At 41.2% G+C, this 23,734-nt stretch overlaps 1 protein-coding gene across 1 annotated transcript in view; it reads right to left on the reverse strand.

The window, feature by feature from the left end:
- The window catches only part of LOC131265102 (nephrin-like), an 84,703-nt gene that overhangs the window by 8,873 nt on the left and 52,096 nt on the right, over positions 1 to 23,734 (reverse strand). The window contains exons 9-16 of the mRNA XM_058267367.1: positions 19,893 to 20,029; positions 14,574 to 14,727; positions 14,334 to 14,471; positions 12,165 to 12,329; positions 11,817 to 11,960; positions 11,354 to 11,488; positions 4,756 to 4,836; positions 958 to 1,158 (exon numbers count right to left, since the gene is read on the reverse strand). Of these exons, the coding sequence (XP_058123350.1) occupies positions 958 to 1,158; positions 4,756 to 4,836; positions 11,354 to 11,488; positions 11,817 to 11,960; positions 12,165 to 12,329; positions 14,334 to 14,471; positions 14,574 to 14,727; positions 19,893 to 20,029 (1,155 nt within the window). The remainder of the gene's footprint in view (positions 1 to 957; positions 1,159 to 4,755; positions 4,837 to 11,353; positions 11,489 to 11,816; positions 11,961 to 12,164; positions 12,330 to 14,333; positions 14,472 to 14,573; positions 14,728 to 19,892; positions 20,030 to 23,734) is intronic.

Consider the following 23,734-nt stretch of genomic DNA (forward strand, 5'->3'; position numbering starts at 1 on the left):
TGATCTATCAAGAACAACAAGTCATAGATGTACTTCTTTAACATCTGATCGTGCAAACTATTCATTAACATCTTACCGTTGAACTTAGGGGTAAAAACTTAAGTTTTGTTTTTAATACCGCGTACCGTAAAACTAGAAATAAATTTTGAAAAGATCTTCTAAAAAGATCAAGTGGAGATCTACTTTCAAAAGGTTGTTAACCAATTTTGTTATTGTTGTTATATGTAGTTGTTACACAGTAGAAACTAATCGGAGATATTTAACAAAACAAGCTTAAGTCAATTCTTTGAACTTATTGCATGGCTCTACGCAACGATAGTTGCTTTAGTTTAGTTTAGACTAATTTAAAAAATTATATGTAAAACCACTATCATACATCGTACTTTTTTGAAACTGGGAAAAATCAAGTGCCTATCTTATAAGTTACTTGTTAAATTTCAGTTTCAGAACTTGCAATTAAACTAATAGCTTAAATTGAAATCTATCAAGAAGTCTTAATTGTCTGGAGAGATCAACAAAATTGTTGAATTGCAAACTGTTTGTCCTTCAAGAAAGAGCACTACCATTCAAACATACTTGCTGAAGTTATGCTCTCCATTTATTTAAGGGTATAAGAAATCAAACAATTTCTCACTTTTAACTGGTTTCTATAACATTGATAAATAAATTGAATATTTTTAATATGTTTTTAAAATATATTACAGAAACAGACATAACAAGTCTCAAATTTACTGCAAAACAGTGACAAGAAGATCCCGGATGACTTTGTAGTAACTAAACAAAACAAATTATAGTTAAATAAATTTGAGGCACACTAAGTGTTGGAACATTTCCAAGTTAGTGGAATATTTTGTCAGAGTCTCCCATCTCCATTCCGTAGACCTATCAGTCCGGATGGAACCGGGCAAGAATAGCACTACATATAAACCCCGCTGGCACTTTCGTGCAGATACCTACATTTGACAATCAAAAGGACATCGCGGCTGGCCGGACCCGCGACACGATTATCGGCGATGCACCGGAAATGGCCCACATCCTCCCGCTGGGCGTCCCTCAGCACTAGCTGGCTGGTCCCGTTGGCGTAGGCTGTTGACGTTTTCGCCTTCAGGTCGTAGCCAGCGCGTTCCCAGCGTACGTGTTCCGGCGTTAATGGTTTTCCTGTGGGGTGTACACAAAAAAAAGAGAAACGGGTGGAAAAACACATCTTAGATCCGCTGCACTTACACAACACCGGTAAGGTGACCGATAAGAGCGACGAACGCTCAGGTTCGGCGTGTGGTTTGGATGTTTGTAGTTAGTGGCGGTTTGCAAGGCTACCTGCTTTTTTGGTTTAAGGTTATGTTAACCGTGGTCATGCCGGGACCACCATGTTGGGGACATTTAATCCCGCCACGACCACGAGTGTTTGTGCATTCCATTTGCGTTAGGAACTGTATTGTTCGCTGGCTGAAGGGCTTTTTTTTTATCCTCGATTGGCTTGGGGTTTGTTTTTACTTCTTCCGAGGCTAGAATTTGAGTTATTCGTGGGGGCAATTTCAGATCTTGCATGCATATCTTTTGGCGCCAGGATGGGCAGTTAAAAATAGGCCGGTCCTATGTACCGTCCGCGAACGTTACTACGCATTCCACGCAAGAGTCCAGCGCTACCGACGGAAGCTTCCACCATCACTCTATGATTTTTTTTTTTTTTGCTCGACTGCCCACTTCTGTCTGTTCTGAATGTATGTTTGAGTTTGCCATCAGTCCACATCCCAGGTTGGAAAAAAAAACCTTACTGACCCAGCGCAAACGTTAGCAAGGGTTAGCAAACCATGTCATATCTTCGCGGGCGTCGCCATTCCGAATGAAACGAAAACAGGCGCCGGCTATCGGTAGGAATGCAAATGGCCCTGTGAGTGTGAGTGCCAATGGCATGGCAGATGGGAACAAAAAACAAAAAACAAACTGTGCACTTCACCAAATCATGCAGCCCAGAGCAAAACGATGCGGTGTTGCGAACGCCATACACGACTCCAAAGAGTGCGAAGTCGAGTCTGCATCTGAACCGATAGATAACACACCCATACACAGTGCACTGTATGGAACATTGAAAAAAAGGGAAATGCTGATTCCACCATTTCGTGCACGCGATCCATTTCGTTGAATTGTTCTTCTCAATATGGCTGCCATATTGGCCTCACCGTACCGGGTGGGTTTCTTTGGCCATAGAAAGGGCCACGAAGAAGAAAAACGCAGGGTTCATCAACCAAGTGACGAAAACCAGGTTCGGAGAGTGAGAGATGGAGGAAAGTGGCCAGCAATCTAAAACAGCGCAACAGAAATGAACTTTTTCGTTCCTGTTGGCAGACAGCACTTCAAATGATGTTAGATGCAAGTCCATTAGATTGTGAACAGGATGAGAGTTAGGTTCCAAAATACGCCAGCTTTAAGGTTTAAAAATAAGGTTCAAAATTTCAAACTTGCCAAAATAGACAAAAGGAATATACAGGATTTGTGTCGAATTTTTAAGATAACTTTTATAAAATTATTTCTTGTGCTTGCTTAATAATACTGAGATTGTGTAAGGTATCTAAAAAATTATCAAAAATTAATAAACGTGACAATGTTATCTTAAGAGGTTTCTTCTTTTTATCGCACACCGAATTTTGAAACATAAAGGATATTAAAAGATCGATAAATGTGTAGGAATGTGAGAGAGAATGTGAAAGTTTTTTATATCGAGAGCATCCTAAACGTGTCAAACGAGACCTTCAATGTCGAAAACTTAAACTTCATTTGAAAATCGTCAAATCCAAGGCCGGTGGTGGTTTCTTACGCAGCATAAATAAAAAGAAAACCAACCGATTTTCAATCTGATAACTTACTGATAAAGTTCAAAAATACTATGTCGGTGTTTACCAACTCGGTACAGATGTTTAAAGATGCCTTGATGGGCTTTAGAACTTTTAAAACAACTTTACTGTCAGGTTTAACAACTCTTTTTGAAGTTAAAGGGACGCTGTACGATTGGTCTATCCATTTATATACCTTGTGTATAAATATTGAATCAAAAATAAACATCACTATTATTTTCATTGAAAATTTAACAAAATTTCATTTCATTGCAATTAATTTAAGATTTATATACGATTGTTTACCATTTAAATGTTTGTTTTTACATATGGCTTATTTCATGCAACATGATTAATAAATTTCATTTTTTACCTATTAACTAAACAAATTTCCAGTTACTTTAAAACTTAAAAAGATCTTTTGAAATGTATGAACAAGAAAAAGTACAATTTTCTGCAATAGTTTTGGTTTTGAAATAAGCAGGACACAATTTATATATGCGTTAATTCATATAAATCCATTATCCTCACACTATTCTAACAATGTTCCTCTGCTTCAATCAAATTTTTAAACTAATCCCTTTATTTACTTTGTTTCTATAATAAATTCACAAACTGCTTACGCGTTTGATGTGACAAGCCACTGTTTGCAAAATAATTTCCACATTGAAATTTTAAAAACTAATTGCAAAAAGTACTTTTAAGGCTTTTGACAACTCGGGCCCCAAACAGCTACTTGATTGGCTTACTCCATGATCCAGCTATGGATCTTTATGATAATTTTACCTTTACACTTGGCTCGGCGTGAAATAAAATGAAAGTGGCTGAACGATTGCTCTTCTGTTTCGACATCGTCACGTTTTTTTCTGTCTAGTTACATTTTTTGGTACCTAATGATCCGGTACTACGAACGGCTGACCACCGATCTAGAATATACCGTGTTTTGGTCACACAAACTCTCTTCGGAGAGAGGCCTTGGCCACTAGGGGATGTCGTGCCACATAAAAAAAAATTATCCAGATTTATCCTAATATTGTAATCAAAACATGAGGTATGATTTTCTTAAATTTATTGTGAAAATTTGTCACTGTCACTCTGTCGCTGTAAACTTATCAAGCAGAAAACCGTGTGTATTTTGTTGGAATACATCTTTTGGATGTTTTCTTGAATTTTGATTAACTGACGAGCAGAGCATCTAAAGAACACAATGAGCAAACAAAGCAATTTTATGAATTGATTGATTAGCAGCGCATCCTGTGTACATCGAGTAAGCAATTGTGTGCAGTTATATTTCATCGTACTGTTACCACCCGGCAAACCAACCGTAGTAAGTAGTGATGAGTCTTACGATTCTTTTCACGGATCGACCCGGAATCGAGTCCGTCCCTAGAAGAATCGATTCCGACCCGTAGGTGCAACGAGTTCGGGTCGACCCGAACCAACGGGTCGAACTCGCATATGGGCAGCTGCACCTACCGGTCGACCCGGAGTCGTTGCACCTACGGGTCGACCCGAACTCGTTGCACCTACGGGTCGACCCGAACCAACGGGTCGAACTCGCATATGGGCAGCTGCACCTACCGGTCGACCCGGAGTCGTTGCACCTACGGGTCGACCCGAACTCGTTGCACCTACGGGTCGACCCGAACCAACGGGTCGAACTCGCATATGGGCAGCTGCACCTACCGGTCGACCCGGAGTCGTTGCACCTACGGGTCGACCCGAACTCGTTGCACCCACGGGTCGACCCGGAGTCGTTGGAATCGAGAGTACGACTCGGAGCGCTCCGGGTCGGTTACGGATCGCTCCGACCCGATAGGTTCGGGTCGACCCGCTCATCACTAGTAGTAAGGCGTTACTGACGCAGCAAAAAATGGCAAACGGAAGCAACTCCAACGGGCAGGGCATTCCCACATTTACTTACCGTCGACGGTGCAGTTTAGTACTGCATCCTCGCCAGGGTTTACGATAACGTTCTCGGAGGCGGATTTTATCGTCGCAGCATCTGTGGATGACAGATAAAGATAAGACATAAAGTTTTGGCACCGAGTTGAGCATGGCTTCGATGTAATGTAGTTCGATAAAACTCCGTGAAAGCTGCAGAGCAGAGTTTTTCTCCTTTTGAAAGAAACATAATGTCTACTTCCCTGATAAAAAGACATGTTCAACTTAGACCTATTGTAAACAAAAGAATCAATAAATTATGTGGCATATGATGGTTTTGTTGTGTAATTGTTTATGAATTGTTTATGACAAATTTTCGGAATTCTGTAAAAAAGTTATCTGACTATAGGAAAATTCAATAGACTATAAGCTATGTCGTTAATTGAAGGGCAATTAATGAATTTTCTACTCTGCAAATACTTTAAAAGTACTTGCACCGTCTTGAAAACATAGCGCCGATATAATTCTTTTCAAAAGTCAGCTAACTCGCATCTTCTTAAGATGTACTTGGTACAACATTGTTCGATCGTTTTACAAATCGTATTAAAATTAATCAATCGTTCAGAAAACTACACTAAGCATCGTTTCGCACACTGAAAGAGCATAGAAGAGAACTTTCCGAGTGGTGGATCGCCACGTTCTTGTTTCATTTCCGGTGAACAAACTTTCCGCTGAAATGTGAAACTTTTATAAAATTGATCACTTCGTTGGCGGAGAAACGTGAAACGGAACAAGTTCGCCCGAAGAAAAAGAGGAAGCCAATGTGCACAGGATCAACTGTGGCTCCTCTAGGGCACTTGTAAGGTGAAGTCTTTTTGGTGTAGCAAGAAAAAAAAACCCCTTAAGCGAACGTATCGAGGGGACTTCGTTTGTGCATCGTCGTTTGTCTTTGATTCTTTCGGTTCGGATATCGCACTATACGGTGCATCCGACACCCAGCTGACACGATGTACTGTGTTTCGCGCAAAGACCATCGCAATCAGTCAGGAAGTGCATCGTCTGATTACGTCGAACTCGGCAGCGATTGAAAAGTTTCCCCTTTTTTGCAGGCACGGAAAGGTACGAAGTATTTTTCTTTGGCCAGTTCCTGCAAGAAACTCTGCCCGGGATACGTGCGAGGAGCCGGGTTGGCTCGTTGGGCGAAAGTTTTCGCGTGCCACACTGGCCGTAAGCAGTTCGAAGGCCGAAACCCAACCTTGGGCGACACAATATGTCGAAAAGTTGCTCCAGCTTGCTCGAGCGTCGAACATCGTCGTCGGATGTTAAATAGAGAACTTCCGGATAATTGAAATACGTTTGAGTTTTGACTTCCCCGACACCGACCGACCGATCGCGATGGGTTGCAATAAAATCTTATTTTATTGGAAGGTCGTATGTGCCACCTCCCCCTGGTATGATAATGGTTCTGGTACGTACGAGACAAATACACTTCCCTTACGGTACACCTTCCCGAGCAAGGGGCGAGGTGGAGTTCGTTTTGATGGACAACTTTTGACCTTTTATGGAAGACTCTGCCGAGATCCAGCGAGGGTAAGGGATAGAGAAAGGTCACCTTAAGAGCTAGGCACAACTTCCACAACCAGATTGCTTTCCCGGACCGTCTTCTGTACTTTAGTCCGAATGAAGTCACCAACGGGCGGGAAGGGTCGGGTCCGCATTACTTTCATTGTTTACGAGACACTGGTCCCGAGTGGTTTGGGGCATTGGAGGCTCTCCGAAATTCCAACGTTCCGGGACGTTTTCATTGTGCGCCATACGGAGCTGTGTGTTGGGAGGTAATATGGTTTTATTATAGCTATGGGTGTGTGTGTGTGCCGGTACAATGATGTCACACCACCCGCCGGGTGCCAATTCGGCCCTGGACTCCCGCTGGCTAAGTTATCCCCGAGCTGATGGCGCAACCCCCTTGCAACCTGGTACCTGCGCACCGGACCGGCCAGACTCATGAAGACACTCGTTGTTCTCCTGCCGACTAGCCGGTGGTTTATTGGTCCCCTCGATGACCCCTCCCCCGCCCGTAACAGCCGAGTGAAATTTCTATTCCAACTGCGAACACGTGGCACAGGGACCAAATCGTCTTGTCATTGACCGTGTACTACTAGCGCCCCCCCCCCCCCCCCCCCCCCCCTTTTTATAGGGGCTTTTATAACATATTAAGATAATTGTATTTACTTGGAAATCATCTTCAGCTCCTTTATTAACTGTTTACTTTTGAATGTAATTAACTTTTGTAGATGCATTATTTAATGAAATCTAAAAAACGACTTGACCTGAGTTAGCAATACAACTAATGATAAAATAATAGAGGAAAAAATATGCGGCCACAAGAGCGCTTAAAGTGAAAAAAGCATATATTTGAACTCTTTTTTTCCTTTTCTGATTACATTTTTAAATCAAGCGGAGAAACATGCTCGAAGCTTCAGAAATTTCGCTCTACAAACAAAACAAATGTGAAACTCCATTACATTGAACTTTTATACACGTCTTACAAAGAAATTTGTAACGTTATTGATTTCAAACATTCTGTCGAAGCTTCATTGTTCTTACCACCACTCAAAATGTTAAGTACTGAAAAACTTTTTCTTTTAAAACTTTTTTCTTCGTACTTACTTTATTAGCCACAATTAATTGTTATGATTTTGAGCATTTTTTGTTAAAGTCACATAACGTTCAATTTTCAGACCTGATTTGTCGAAAACAAGTTTTACAGAATTACAAAAATAAATAACAAAATAATCAATGCTTATACTGTCTCGAAAAAATATGAGAATTTCATTAAAATAATAAAGTGTTTCGTGATTTTCTGATTTGTGTTATAAAACTCTATAAAATTAATAGTTTACTACAGTTTAGTCAATTGTTTGAAACTATCTGTAACTTCTAACACTAATGCATCCTCATTTCATTTCAACATATACACAAACATTTATTGTCGATAAACAAAACAAGGGCAACTGAAATGAGCAATTGCTCGTTTAGCTTAAAATGCCATTGTCATTGAATATCTAAAGCAATCTGAAAAAGGACCTTTTTTTGTGCGGCTGTATTGTTTTGTAGGAAAACTCCACCCCATTCGAGCAAACACCTTCCGTGTTTTATGTTTTGGTCGTTTGACGAAATCTTTCCACGTGACTGCTTGTTCCACCCTTTTCCAGACACGTTTTTATCCACTGTGCACATCCCATCATTTCGATTGATTACCCATTGTCCCTTGCCGTGTGTTTTTATAAAAAGAATTTCCTTATCCCACCACAAGGCAAACGAACGGTAGAGCCGAAGGCGTTAACTTGACTAATTTAGGATACATTTCGGGGTGCGCACAATTGCGTTTGATGGGATTACGTTTTTGTCCGAACCGCAGACAAGTGGTTCTTGAAAGGGGGGGGCGAAAAAATTGAAGGATTCTCTGCCTTGTTATCGCCGACACGGTCGATAATGAAGATGACGACGGTAAAAACACTATGATTGATAGGATCACAACGAATCAAACAAGTGACGCTTGTCGTAGTGCGGTGTCAAAATTAACCCCATCAAGCGTCGGTTACGATTTGTAGGTGAGACCGCAAGTGAGCAGAAGGGAGGACGTGTGATGGAGTGTCGTTCGTTAGAAGTTGGAAGAAGCTTTAGAATAGGCACACGTCCCCCTTGCCCCCCTCTGCGTCGTTCTATTTACGTTTTATTAGAGAAACGCGTGCAGGCGACCGTCCGGTCGATTCGGCTTCGGAAAACGAACCACAATGATGGCGGTGACGAGTAGGAACACTTTTAATCCATTATTTACGCACCATTTACGCCGATTCCGACGGGTCATTACCGTTAACATAAACGTCAAGTTGACAACAGTTGACAGCGTTAGGCCTCCCAAAAGACCGAGCGCACCGAATGCTAATGGCTCACCCGGCCCGAGGGGGGAAGGATAGTTAGCCCTCGGGGGATCGGGGATCCGAAAGGGACGGGAAAGGTCCGGCACACCAGTTCAGTCATCAAAAGTTTCCATCTAATGCCGATTCTCGTGCACCACTCAAGCACCGCAGCGGGCTTTCAAATCAAATGGAAAAGGATAAATTTCCTCCCAACCCCCGGGCCGTCTCGCACTCTTCAATCTCCTCTTGGCGTGTGTGTTAACCACACGTGTTCCCACGCCTCGGAGGAAGGGAGCTTTGCGTTGCCTGATGTCTTCATTCCCTATTCCAAAATCACTTCCGAACGAGCGGTACAGTATCGCATCGGTACACTCGGAGTAAGGCGCCAGGGGTTTTACCATGAGTTTTAGCACACGGGGCGAGTCCTTTTCGGTGGTGTGTGCTACAGTGCGAGGCGCCGACCGCGGCACCGATAGCAGCACCTTCCGGTGATTGATGACCGGATATAAAACACTAATTTTATCAAATAAATCACACATTATATCTTCCGAGCGGGCGCTCGCTGGTCGGTGCGCAAAGTGGCAACGTCGGTGGCGTTACACCCCATTCCGAAACTATGCTGAACGTCGACACCGGCGGTTGTCCTGTCTTGCAAAGCCCCCCGACAGTGCGGCTATTCCCACGTTCAGGCCGTTCCGGAGCAGCTTACTGTAGAAGGCAGCGAAGGAGAACCATCCGAAGCACGCTACATTAGTTACTGTGCGCTCACTGCTTCAACTATTTTTGGTCGCGTTGTTCGGCGAATAGTTTTCGCTCCGACCGGCTGCTTAAGTGCCGTCGAAGGTAGTGGTCTGAAACGTGGCGTACGAGCGGAAGCCCAGCCTCAACCGTTTGCAACCGGTGCAACCTCGGCGAGGAGGCAAATAAAAAGCGTACCCGGACGGAATGAATACGTGTAGGGTAAATTTATGACTTATGCTAGCTGCCAAGTGCGTCGCCAGCCGTGCTGTGCTACTGAGTATAGCGTAGCCCGTTGGAAGTAAGCCATGCTTTTTTTTTTTTTTTATGAGGAATGCGTGCGGCGATGCGAGAGTTAGTCTCTTGGATGTCCTTTTTCCTTGGGAGGTTTTTTTGTACGCTCGGTTATTCTTCCCCAGGCGTGATGTATGTATCTCACGAGACAGTCGGAGATGAAAGGCGTTAGCTAGCTTATCAATTAGTTCAGCGTTTTGCTTTGTACTTTATACGTTTGAAACGTACGAGTGGATGCGAACGAGCGGTATGAGTATGTGCGAAGGATTTTGTAGGTCAAAAGCACGAATGTTACTACCTGGGTGTTTATCAAACAACTTTGCAAAGTGAAGCGGCAGAGGTTTTGAATATGCAATATCTGCTCATATGTACAATTAGTAAAACATTTGATTTATAGATGACTTTATGGAAAAAAATGAAAAAGAACGTTGAGTGTATAATTTTTAAAATAAAAAACAACAAGGAAGAACGCTGCGCTACGTGTTATTTACTAAACATGTATAGCTTTCGTTTCTTTACTTCTCTCCTGAAAACAGACGTTGTACAAACAAGTAACTGGATAACGCGAATTCCACAATTTTGAATGTTTACATTTCTTGAACAATACAGCTTAACAAAAAAACGTTTGAAGACATTACAAAGAAGTTTTCTTATCTTTGGGAAATATTAGTTATATTGTTATTCACGCTACGTGTTGGTGCCATACTGAAGTATTCGAGAAAGGTAATACTTCTGTTTTAGTTTTGCAATTGTATAAGTTTAACATTTTTTCCTTTTTCTGCACAAAGGTTTATGAGAAAACAGTCATCTATTATCATGTTTGTTGTCGTATGTCGAGATTACAAAACATGTTTGGTTGATATTTTGAATAAAAGCAACGCTATTTTCTTACACATTTCGAATGCTGAGCATCAACAATAAACCATCTTTTGATCGATTAAAATAATTTCGGAATCACGAATTATTGGATTGATATAAACCTAATATTTAGAAGCTTTTCTGCGTTCAGTTCAGTTCGGTTTTCTTTAAAAGGTTTTGTTGGTGCTGTTAAAATAGTTAATGGTCTGTAACAACTGCTGTTAAATAAGGTTGTGAAGGATAGTAATTTTTCTAGAAAAAAAAGTGTCCACTCATGATGAATACTTATGCCTTTCATATTTTAAGGTTTAAAATGCGGACAAATGAAAAACTATACCAACAAAAAAAATAGTAAACTAGTATTTAAAATTCGCTACTCAGCGATTGATAATTTATCAAACCAATGTGGCGTTGTTTTGAATAAAACGGAGTAAAAGTAGATCATTGGGTTTACCCATAGCGTGGAGCGCAGTAAGTAAAACATATGTTTATTAATTGTTTGCGCATGATGAAAAAGAGGTACGCTTCAACGATATGGTAGTTATCGTTAGGACATACTCCATATTTTGTAAAAGCCTTATTTCTTTTTATCGTCCACCATGATGCAGGACTAAGAAAAACAGGCCTCCCAAAGGGAAACCGTTGCTTCATATCTCGACTTCTTCCCTACATTTCAGGCGCAATTTGGCTGATGGCCAACGAGCGACGAAATCGTCGCACCGAACCGTAACGCTGCAATTTCAAGCTCACCCGAAGCAGCAGCAGTAACCAACCAACCAGGTCCTTCCCTCATCCATAAATAGTTTATCTATTGCGGTTACTTACACTTGACCTGCACGGTGATATTAATCATCGCTGACCCCTGGGAGTTGACGGCTTCGCACGTGTAGACGGCGGCATCGGATCGCTTCAGCTTGGTGATGTTCAGGATCGGTCCCTCGGAGACGATTCTCGGTACGCCTGCGGTTGTTGTGCGCACGATTGGTGTGTCGAGGTAGGGTTTTTAAGGGATGGGATTTGAGGTTCCGACGTACCACGGTTCGTGCCGACCCAGCCCAGATGGTTCCAGGAATTGCCGTTGAAAAATGTGGAATGCGAGGTAGGAAAAATAAACCGAACAGATTTAGGATTAATCCAACTGATTATCTTAATGGACCGGGGTGGGGTTCCACGAGTGCCGCATCGGATTGTGGCACCCGGATGAAGATGAACTGCAGAGTGCGATGCTGCGGAGTTCCCAGAAGACACTTCAGGGACGAGACGGACGGCGAATTGAGGTGGAACCTACCGGACTGCGTTATCGGAAGCCCATCCCTCGTCCAGGTGTAGGCAATGGCTGCTGGATTGCCTGTCGCGACCAGGGCAACGGTCAGAGCCTCGCCCTCCACACCGGTGACGTTTGTTGCCGCAGGAGGCAAAAACTGTGGCTCATCTGCAAGTAAAAACCGTTACGCGTTAGCATCCGCTCGTTTGGCCACCGGCTACACCGGGTTCTGCTCCGGTGATTGAATGTTCGGCAATTGAGTTTTCTCCTGCCAAACGGTGCCCGCAGGCTTCAGCTCTGGATCTGGTTTAGTCGGTTAGTTTTTTAGCTCTTTCCTTTCCTTTTTTTTGAGGGCTCCCATAGCATACGTACATAGGACTTGCAAATTGACAGCCACATTGATGCTCCGTTGTAATACCTCGTTCGTACTCTGGCATATGTACGCGTGGCCGTCCATATCCTTCGTGATGTTCAGCTTGAGCTCTTGCGAGGACACGGTGCCGCCCCATAAGCCGGGCTTCGACATATTGTTGGAACCTGCAGCAAAGCATACCGCAAACCGAAGGGAGCGAAACATGCAGAGAGAAGAGAGAATAAAAAAAAGTAGAGTCAGTAAGTATTTCGTAAGGTGGTTGGAAAACCCACTATTGAAAGTAAAACCCATATCCGGTTCGTCGGTCGTTGCGAGTTGCGATGTGATTTCACATGCATGTTCACTGAAAATGAGTTCTGTAAATTCTTGTCCAATTCCATTACCGTCACCGTACGGACGGTACATAATCCAGTACAGGTGAGCAAAAAAGAAATGGATCATGTTTTGAAAAAGGGTAGAGCGAGAGTCGAATGCACGCACGTCGGAATCTGTTGCATCGTTCTCTGATGGTAACGGGCTCTGCATTCACCAGTCATACTTAGGATTCTATGGATGAAGACTTCGGTTTCCATTAAGATGAAAGGCATTAATTTTGCCTTCGAGAGGATCAGCGTCCCTCGTGTTAGTGTTCCTTTTTATGACACATGATTGGAATCTGTTCAAATCCATCGAATTTTTCCATTTTAGATTATCCTTTGCAAGACAATATGCAACGCTGGCAAACAGTAATTGAACAAACAGAGAGGGATATTTGAAGTCTTTTCTTTTCAAAGCTTGAATACTGTCATTTAAACCTCAATTAAAAGTCATATTTCATTACAATATAGCGAAAAAAAACTTACACAAAAAAGCTTGCTTGATCGAAAAGCTCCCTTTTCTTTTTTTGTCGATTTGTGATTACACTCGATCCTATGAACATTTTTATTCTACCAGAAAAATTTGACAAAGAATCCTTCTTTGACAAAAAAACAAAGCAACGCTTAGTTCGCGTTGGTATCATTTATGTTCCGTCTTGATACTTTCATTAGAAAAATGTTATTTTTTATGATCTCTAGTATTTTAACTGGGCAAGTTGCATCAATTAAATGTTGACTACGCACAACCTTTAGGTCTAGTTTTATCTGAGTAAAAACATTAAATTTTGAAGTCAAATTGAAGTAAGTCATTTCACATTGCTGAATAGATTTTGAGACACTTTATATTCACAATGTGGTGGCATGCAATTCAACATCGATAAATCTATTTTTAAGTTAATTACCAACTACTTATCAATATTATTTTATTATTTTTTCGTATATAACGATTAAGGGGGTCGTTATCCACGGGTAGTAACTTTTTGATTCGATCATAGTTTGGAGGTTAAAACACGTGTAACATTGTTATAACTGATGAAAATAGGAAAATAATTATTTCATTTTTTTCATAAAAATTGAATAATGTTTGTTGGAGGGTCGTTATACACGAAAAATACGGTACTTGTTTCAACAGCTGAAAGAGAAAAGTTTTAATACTTTGTTGATAGAAGGCGAATGTTGATAGAAGATCTTTGTCTGCATTTGACTGAACAGTGGCGCACCGATGCACGGCTACCATTGTATATTTGAGCATTTCGTATTTTCAATAATTTCATTAACCATTTTCTTTGTTCGATTATTTCGTCGTTTAATATCTCATTGTTATTGATTTATATAACTTGGGTTAGATTACTTTCAATGAATTGACTTGGTTTAAAGAACTCGTGCATAAATGTGCCACTTTCGGTATATGACCATTGTTTAGGTGATTCTGAAGAAGATGAAAACAATATCAAACCAACTAAGCTTGATAACCAATTGCTTGGCTTTAGTTTTTCGTCTCCGAGCAGTAGAAATAATATTAAGATCATTTGCTAACTGTTTTCTAAATATTCATTCGCGCTAATCTAAGCTCTTTTTCTGCCATACCTAGTATTTGTTTTCATAGCCTAATCTGGACTAGAGTCGTTATAATACCGATCCAATCAAACGTAGTATCACCGGGCAATATCGACGTGCTGTGATGTGCTCGCGATCGGATCGAAATTTCACGCATATCGAGCTGGGAGTATGCAAAACCCCGCCATTAAGATGCGCATTGCTGCGAGAAAAAGAATTTCCCATTTCCCACACGTACACGTTCGGCCTGCTTACCTTCCAGGACGGTGCCTTCGTGCCGCCAGGAGATTTTCGCCGGCGGATTACTGGAGCTGGAGTCACATATCAGTGTGGCCTCGGTGCCGGGTCGCAGTTCATTCGGTTCGATCCGGATTTTGGCCGTCTCGGGAGCGACTGGGTGGGGGGAAAAGAAACGGACGAAGAAGAAAGGCAAGGAAACCCGTTATGAACTGCACAGCAAAGCTTGCGTCGAACCCAACCAATGGCTGTCCTTACAGTGCACGGTTAAAACTTTCGTCTCGAGCAGCGGAATCTCGGTGGCTGAGTTGTGGGCCTCGCACCGGTACCGGGCCTGGTTGTCGGTGACGTTTGCCAGTATCGACAGTTCGGCGGAAACCGATTGGTTCGCCGTTTTGCTTACGGATTTGATCTGAAAGTAATGCAAAAAGATCCCCGGAGGATAACGGTGAGAAAAGTGAACGACAGAAAGAATGTATCACACCGGCGCGAGCAGGAAACAACGGGCGGTACCTCCCGGGTCGGAGTTCATATAGGAGCTGGCGGTTCATAAAAATTCATGACGTTCACGAAGTGCGACTTTACATACACCTTTCTGCTGGAGGGAATACACTTAGAGAGGAATATCGATAAGGCAACGCACCGAGCGGGTAGGCTAAGAATGGAGTAGTTTTTGCCGGTTTCTTTCTTCAACGAACAGCAAACACATACATACGACAAGTAACCGAGTTACGGGACGGATAAGGGACCGGGGATGAGTTAAAAAATAAATAAACCAGTAAAAACTTTCCTCGCGAGAACGCTGAACCGGCTCCGGTGAGCAATGAATTTTGAATTAGTTATGAACATATGAGATGATATTAATAAAGGCCGTGGAGAAGGAGCTGGTGGAAATAATGCCGGGGCATGTCAAGCAAGCAGCGCGAGATGATAAGAAAAATGTATGACGGAGCAGAGCAGAAGTGATATGAAGTGGAGTAGGATGCTTGTTTTCCCTTTTTCAGTATTGAAAAGCACGCTAGCACACTACGGGAGAATTGAAAATTCGCGTAAGCCAACGATATCAACACTAGCAGTTGACAGCCTTTGCAATGTGTCAGTTTTTCACACGGTAGACACTGGGACGGTTAGAAAATTGTATATCAGAAAAGGCGTGATGTGACACGAGAATTTAGATCAATGATATGCATGTTTCATACTTTTCCAACATGCTACACGCCGTAAGTTGCATGAATGTCTGAGTTACATGTTGGAAAACGTCTTAAGGTTACAGCATCATGAAATGAGCAAAAATTAGACGTCTTAAAATATGCTCTATTTTTTCTAAGAATCTGCTATCTCCTGAGTATAGAACAAAAAACATTTTTTTAAACGAAAATACGAGACAACTTACTAATATGTAAATTTGTTTGCTTATGTTTATAAATGTTTGGTTATGCCTGAAGAAAATGATAAAAGGGACTGTATCTGAAATTTCATCTTAAATAACCTTGCGAGCTACCTCACTCTATACTTAATGTATTAATTTGTACTGCTTTTATATATCAATTTGTACTCAATAAGCTAACATTAAGATAGAGATAAAAAAAGAATCTCATGCACCGAATCAGAATTATGAAACAAAAGTAAAAACAGATATTTAGGAGTCATATGTTGATGCGTTATGTTAAAATATGAAATCTTAACGACGGTCTATGCTTCATTTATACAAAAGCTTTTTTTTAGAGTAACTAGAAATGCGAATTATAGATTAAAAATTGATGCCATAGAATAACAAATTATAATCGAAAAGTTTAAAAAATGTAATTGAGTTTGTGACATGGACCATTTAACTACGCACTGCATGATAGCTTTCCATTTATATCTCTCCCAATGACGGGGTACATGGTTATCCTGACACACACAACAAATTAATTCTAACTTATTTGCTCCTCAGGCATCATACGTACTATTTAGATTGTCAGATAATAATAGAAGAAGACTTAACCTCATATTAATAAAAACTGGGGTGGTTTATACGAAGCCTCAAATGTGATACAATGCAACGCCGTGTGCTTAACAAGCTCTTCGTTAACGCTGCCTTGGCCGTTTCCGGGCGGACAGACCATTGTTGCAAGAAATCGTCCGCTACATTGCCGGCTTCATTTTACGCCTCCTTATCCGCCATAAAAAAGAGGACACATTTTATTTTATCGTCACCGAAGCGAGCGGATGCGCGCTGTCCCGCTTCATCCCGCGCCCGGAGTTCAAGTGTCAGATTCCCTGGCGGACGTTGCCGGCAACTTTGCAGTTAGCAAATTTAATACCATTCAATCACACGCGCCCGGTTCACGCACACAAACACTCGGTATTAGGATGACTTTTTGGCTTTCAAGTAAAATGGAGTGGGGTGAAAAATGAAAAAAAAGACGAAGGAAAATAAACAATGGTGGGCCAAAATCGTACGCACCAGGGCTGCGGGGATGCGTCCGAGCAGACTCAGTAAAGCTCCGGCGAAGGACCTTGAAAGTCCTTCGAGCCCATCTTCCCCCGGAGGGCGAGCCTTACCCTGACGGCGCTAAATCTCGGAGAGTATATCGATTATGAATCGGTAGCGTCGGTACGTCGGTGTAGGAATAGCGCTTTCCACTTCCCAAGAAGCGACCCGAACGAAACCGTAAGTCTTTACGCACGAAAAGGATATCAAATTTTCGCTTTTATCAATCACGGACCGGGAGGGTTATTCCCATTCCCGATGGCGCCCGCTACCCTGCAGTTCCTCTCCCCGCCCGTAAAGCAGACCCAAGCGCCGTTATGCTGGCTCTTTAACCGTCGTAAAGCCACGGCGTGCCATGGGACAGCGGCAATGGGGGTTGGAGGAATATTCAAAGCCCCGACCGTGATGGTTTTCGGAAAAGCTTTACAGAAAGTAAAACCGTGACAACGCCCGGGCGTAAGCATTTCGGGTTCCCAAAGGAGTAGGAAGTGCTGAGGGAAAAAATGAGCCTTCTCAGCTCAGTCACTGTACCGACGTTTAAAAGGAGCGCGAAGGAGCGAGAAAGCGGGGAGCCGAAGAGGGAAGAAAAACAATCCGATAGCTTTTATGCGCCACACTTCCACGGGGGTGTGGGGTCGGTTGGGCCGCAGGCGTCTCGGGCGTCTTGTTACGATGCCTTTAAAACCATCAACACGCTCTCGTATATTGAAAGGCAATAATAACGAGATATTGTTTATTTTATTGTTATAAATATTTATGGATCAAATGATATAAATTAAAATTTAATGTCCTTCTGCCATCCGTTCCGTGCCCGGTTGGTTGCGTGGCTCGGGCCTTCCGGTGGCCCATCATCTTTTTCGCCGCTTCCTTTCCACGAAAAAGCCGATTCCGTGCCGGGGAGGAGCAGGGCAGGGTAAAACCCGAGGGTACCCACGGGTGGCTTAGTCTTATCTTATTATCGACGGCTTTCATGGATGTTTTCGTTCGAGTGCTCGAGAGGTTTTTTTTCTTCTTATTTATACAATCTTTCTGGGGTTTCTTTGCTCGCGAAATTTGTGTGGTCTATTGTTTGCGAATTGGCCATCTTGGTTGCGGGAGATAGCGGCACCATCCCAGCCAATTCCTATAAAGCATTCATATCTTTTGTGCAGCTGTGTAGCGCATACCGAAGCGTTCGGTTTAGTACCGTTTGCCTCCACCAGCGAGTTTTCTTTGTGGTTCGGGGTCGCCGCGGCTCGCATGATGCTGACCAGTTTGTTGCCTTTAGTCGGAAAATACGTGCGGCAAAGGTGAACCGATCAACGAACGACGAGCGGCGCACAGGAGAAAATCCAATAAAATTTGTCGGTTCCGCCGGACATCGTGCGCGCTACCGAGCAAGAAGCATTTTTCAACCATTTAAAACAAACGAAAGAAAAAGGCCGCGGGAGTTTTGACCGGTTCGGTTTAGCGTTCGAAACCGTTCGGTTGTTCCAAAGATTCCTTCCCGGTGTCTCACCCTCTTTCGAACAGATCATTCCTGCGGTTTCACTCTGGATGAGACTCTCGACCAGATGCCGGACATTGGGACATTCTTCGCCGGCGACCGGCACCCCTGGCGGACGCTCTGTCCTCTCCTGTCCTTCCCGCCCAACGTTTCCCTTTTTAAACCTTTTCTCGGGTGCCTTTTCATGCGGACCGTCAACAGAGTCCTTCCGGAGCAGGGACGGAAGATGCGAAGGAATTCAATTAAAGCGTTTATTATCGGGGATATTATTCTTTTTCGAGTGTGTGACTTTGATTGTCGCCGGGCATCGGCGGTCCTTCTGCTCCCTTTGGGGTTCGAACAAGAACATCGTCATCTGGTTCGGTCGTTCGGACGCTGTGCACAATATGGATCGAAGATGAGCATACCTTATGTGGTCCGAGAGGGAAATGTGTGCTTAGCTTTTTTTTTTTATTGTGGTTTTGCCGCAGTTCAGGCAATCTGATTGCTCTTACACTTTTATTTATAACGACACTTTTTACTATGCATATTGTGTTAGTGTCTGCGTACTCAATGACGTATGGTAGTAAGGATCAGATTCCCTTCGATTGTTGTGGTTATAGTAGAAAGAGAGAGAGCTATTTCTTTGATTTTTCAATCATATCTCTTTGCTTTGGTGAGAAATGTTCTACCGCAAATAGAAACTCGGCATATGAAATATTTCAGCAATTTGTTGTTTAATTTAATAATGTTTCCTTCTGTTTTGTTTCTGGTCAATGTAAATGATGTTGTACACTGAAAAACCCAAGCAATCCCCGTCGTTTGATGTTCAACTCCTAGGAATTTTTATTTAATATACAAAACCTTGATATTCACAAGTAAATACAGTCGACTCTCGATAATTCGAAGTTGGAGGGACCACGAAAAAAGTTCGATTTATCGAGAGTTCGAATTATTTATTTTGCAATCCGTCAGATTGTAAGCCTCGGGTTCTCAACGAATTCATTCTTTTTAGGATATTCAAAAAAAATATATGGATTGTGTGAACTAAACATCTTGTGAGTAAAATTATTTTTCAATGATTCGAAATAATTATTTCCCAGCCATGAAAGATTATCACAATATCAATATCACAATATCAATATCGTGAACATTGTGTGTAGTATGAAAGATATTTTAGTTTTTTATATTTCATGTGCTTTTATGGACTATTGAATCAAAACGTTCGAGCAAATTCATAAACTTTTGTTCAAACTAATTATTTTGATAAAAGAATTTTTCAGAACAAAATTACTTTGCATTATTTTAATTGATTTATCATTAGTTTTTAACGATCACCAGATTAGTAAACGAATAAGTATACACGCCAAAGAATCGCTTAGCACGTGTGGTATAAATGTATACGGCATTCATCTTGACCTGGAGTTTTCTATAATGTATGTTATTTCATATGTTAACGATTTGTTTTATTACATCAGAACATTTCAATGGGAATGGAGAATGAAGGAGAGCATGTAAAAACAGTCGGTAACACACGAAGTGACAAAACAAAAGCTGAGGCTGGAGAATGGTGCTAATAATTTTGATTCGTTGATATGATAAGGTATTTGATGTATCTAAAATTGTCATTACTTACTTTTTTATCATTTTTATACCATGTCAGCGTAGCTAATGGGTTTCCACCCGAGGAAACACACATGAGCTTCTGCTTTGATCCAGTCGGTATTATGGAACCTTCAGTGTATCCTGAAATTATCGGTGGACCAGGAGGGACTGTGAACAAAGAATGAAGTAAAAGTAGATTATGTGTCAACACTCCGATTTATAATTAAATAAACATAAGCTAATTGCATGTAGGTATTTATGTCAAACTGATGGAAATTACTGACTTCAGTAACATATTTATGGCTATCTTACTGTATAGATATTCTAAGAAAACATGTGAAGACATTATAAATGCAAAGGGGCGACCAGACAAATAAACTTTGATATGAGAAAATGTAGAAAAAGTATAAGTTGAACAAATAACCATACGCTACGATTGAAAAGACCACTTTCTCGATGCAAAAGGAAGACTTTGTGAGCTTACGGTTAAACTTAATGGAATGAAAGAAAGTTTGGGAGAAAAATAAACTTTGTAATGAACAGTTGCTTCGCTCGACGCTATGGTTCCATTTGGATTAATTATTGCCATTTTCTTTTGCAAGCGCTCACCGAGCGGCCTGTTTTATTCGTATTCAGGTTTTGATGGGAGTGCGATTAAATGATAACTAAAATTTTAATCAGCTTATCCGTTTTTTCATCACACCAACCGCGCGCACTATCGCGAGCCTGTACCAGGATGTGCCCATTATGCTGACACTGAAAGTCTGCGTCGGTGAGACTGTTAGCTGACTCTCCGTCTTGAGCCAATCACAGTTGCCGGTTTTACGGATTTAAGCAAATTGAAACCGAACTTCGGGCAGAACTATTTTAATTAAACAGGCAAACCGAACTGCACGGCAGTAAACTTTGGGAATTGAATTCCGTTTGGATGTCGTAGAAGCGAACGATCCACCAACGGGATATCGAATGCTGTATGAATTAATCGTGTGGATAGCGGCAAGCGGTAGATCCAACTGAAGGCAGTAAATGAGCTGATATAGCTTTCGTGGCAAGAGATTTGTGGTACGGGTTACCAGGCGCCTCCATCGTAGACGCTGCTTCGATAGGGTCGATTTCGTTTACTTTTGTAGATTGGGATAGTTTTCTACAGATTGCTTGAATCTTGAACATAAATCTTTCTCCATTCGAACAACGCTGTTATTTGATTTGTTTTTGTTACTCCAACACTTAGCGCCAAGTGCATTTATTGCATTTGGGAATGAATTGAAGGGTGGCCGGTAAACAGATCTTATTTATTAATTTCATATAGTATTGAATGTGATGTTAAAACTTTAAATGAAAAATAGCTTTTCAGATTCAAAAAAACTGAACCTAGAACGAGGTTTTGTAATACTATTAGAATAAACATGTACAACTGGTTGAACACATAGCTTCTGAAAGTAAAAATCAAGTTTGTAATTTGATTATCCACTTCAACTTACTTCAGGTAATTCAAATCATGTTGTATTATAAAAAAGGGCTACGTAAAAAAGCTACATTATCCGAAAATCCATGTAACCGTTCGGGATCTTTTACGAACAAGTAACTTTAGAATCATAACTATGAACAAGGGTTTTGCATGACCAATTTTGACATGAAAAATAAACCTAAAAGGCACCAGAAATTGCTATTAAACATACCAAAAAAGGGTGCTACCGGCAACGCGCTCACTTATTGATGTTTATTTGTGTGTTCAAACATTCCAAACCCGATACCCTGGAAATCCCGAAGCTATGGTTCAAAATTGTTTTCATATTTTACTCGTCAGTTAAGTAATGAATCCATTATTGGGCTTCAGTTTTCACTAGATCTATTGTAAAATGTATCTGATATGCCGGTCAGCGCTATAAAGGTGCTTAATATTGGAAAATTATCGAGTTGCAGAGCTAAAGGTCTGAAACGCAATCGTTTCCCATCGCTCCCTGTACATATTTATGCCATGGAAATGGAGATCGCCATTTTTGAAGAGGTTCTGTTCCAGGCATTTTCATTGTGTTGGAAGTACACATAAAATGCGGGTCGTAATGTTCATGGAAGCTGGGTTAATGAAAACTTCTCCGGTGTGTTCGGTAAAGGTATTCGATGAAGTGATCGACATTAATTAGAACAAGTGCTTCGCCAATAATCAAACCAGACCACTGAATGAAAGCTGATATAATTACCTTACAGGTATATTTACATTTACATTTACATTTGTTTAGTACAAACTGTTTGCCTCAGGAGCTATACATTACTAAACTTAATACTAGCTTGAAAGGGATTGAGGGGAAAGGGAGGGGATACGGGAACGGAATTGGGAGATGGGGATATTGAAGTCTAATATCACCGCTCACTGTATTGCGCATTATTGTACATCAGGTCAGGTGTAGATGAGAGTGGAATAATTTATGGTGCTTCATTTGTTCGTCAGACCAAATAGTATGCTTTAGGCCAGTTGAAGGTTTGAAGAATGATTTTCATATCATTTAAATCGATTATTAACTGAAATTTTCATTTAATAAAGAGCTTTTTCGTTCATCTTCATTGCTTACGTCTGAAGTTAGCGTATAGTCATATGTTTTGGTTGAATAAGTTAAAGATAGAGGAACGTCATAAATTAAAGCAAACAATAGAACTCTTTTTTTTCCTTATCGCAGCTCTTCTCATGAAATTAGGTCTCTTTTTGTCTGAAATAATCTTAAATTGTCGTGAAATATAACTGTATCATCATTCGAAAAAACCTAGCGTTGAAACATCAACTCAAAGGGTAGAAATTTCTTGCGCATCGTTTAACAAAATCGTTACATTTGCGTTCCTTGCTAGCTTAAGAAATTCATCAGACTCGGCAAAATAATCTTTATCGTTGATCGTTGCCTATAACTTCACTATCGACTCCGGAGAGAGTAAATTAAGCAGCGAAACGTAATGATGAAACGAACGACAGAGAAGGGATGGGACGTCTTAAGATTTGCCATAAAATCAAAATTCAAGAAGTCCGATACTTAGCCGAAATGATCCGTCGTTCGTCCGAAGCAGTGGGAAGGGATTGCTTCTGTCATGTTCTTCTTTCTGACTGAACATGCACAACGATAGTTAAAACTCTTTTCACCTGCTTTAGCTGGGGATTGGGGACTTTATACCTTCCGGCTAAGATTGTAGGTAATGTTCATCATCAGAATATTTTATAATCCTCATTTTTCCTGCCTTCGCTATTGTTTTAGGATTGGTTAGAATGTATCACCCGGGAACATCAGCATCGCACCTGGTAGCTGTCGGATTCTCAGAACACAAACGAGTTGATCTACATACAAATTAAAACCGTTGTCGTTTACATCCTGGTGCATTGGAATTTCTTTAAATATCTGGTGGTCCTCAAGCTTTAAGTTTTTAAAAATATTATGTGCTACGGAAAAATCATCTTTTGGTGATTTATCAATTGAAATTTAATTAATATGTTAGAAAAATTTCAAGTGGATTATGAACTCTTTTACACAAAAAATGACAAACTGAGTAAAATAGTAAAGAGTTTATATTGTGAACTTTAACTAAGGTTTGGTTCATTTAGAAATGGGGCATTTTCCATTACGTGTATCTTTTCTACCATTAATCCAATTGAAAAACTTTGTTTGAATAAATCGTAGGTCTTGATATAATATATTTTACAAAAAAAAATCACGCTTCAGGTTTTGTGAAGAAATTCTCGAACTTTTTTGTTGATACCACCCACCAACCGGCGTGCAACAGCTTCAGTCACTGTTCTAGCCAGTAAATTAAACCAATTCTTCATTTGTATTATGCCCTTAGTTACTACTCTTTTCTTCTTTCCTTTTGTTTCGTGTAGCAATATTCGGATTC

The sequence above is a fragment of the Anopheles coustani genome, chromosome 3 (assembly GCF_943734705.1).
Source record: "Anopheles coustani chromosome 3, idAnoCousDA_361_x.2, whole genome shotgun sequence".
In the NCBI taxonomy this organism is placed as follows: domain Eukaryota; kingdom Metazoa; phylum Arthropoda; class Insecta; order Diptera; family Culicidae; genus Anopheles; species Anopheles coustani.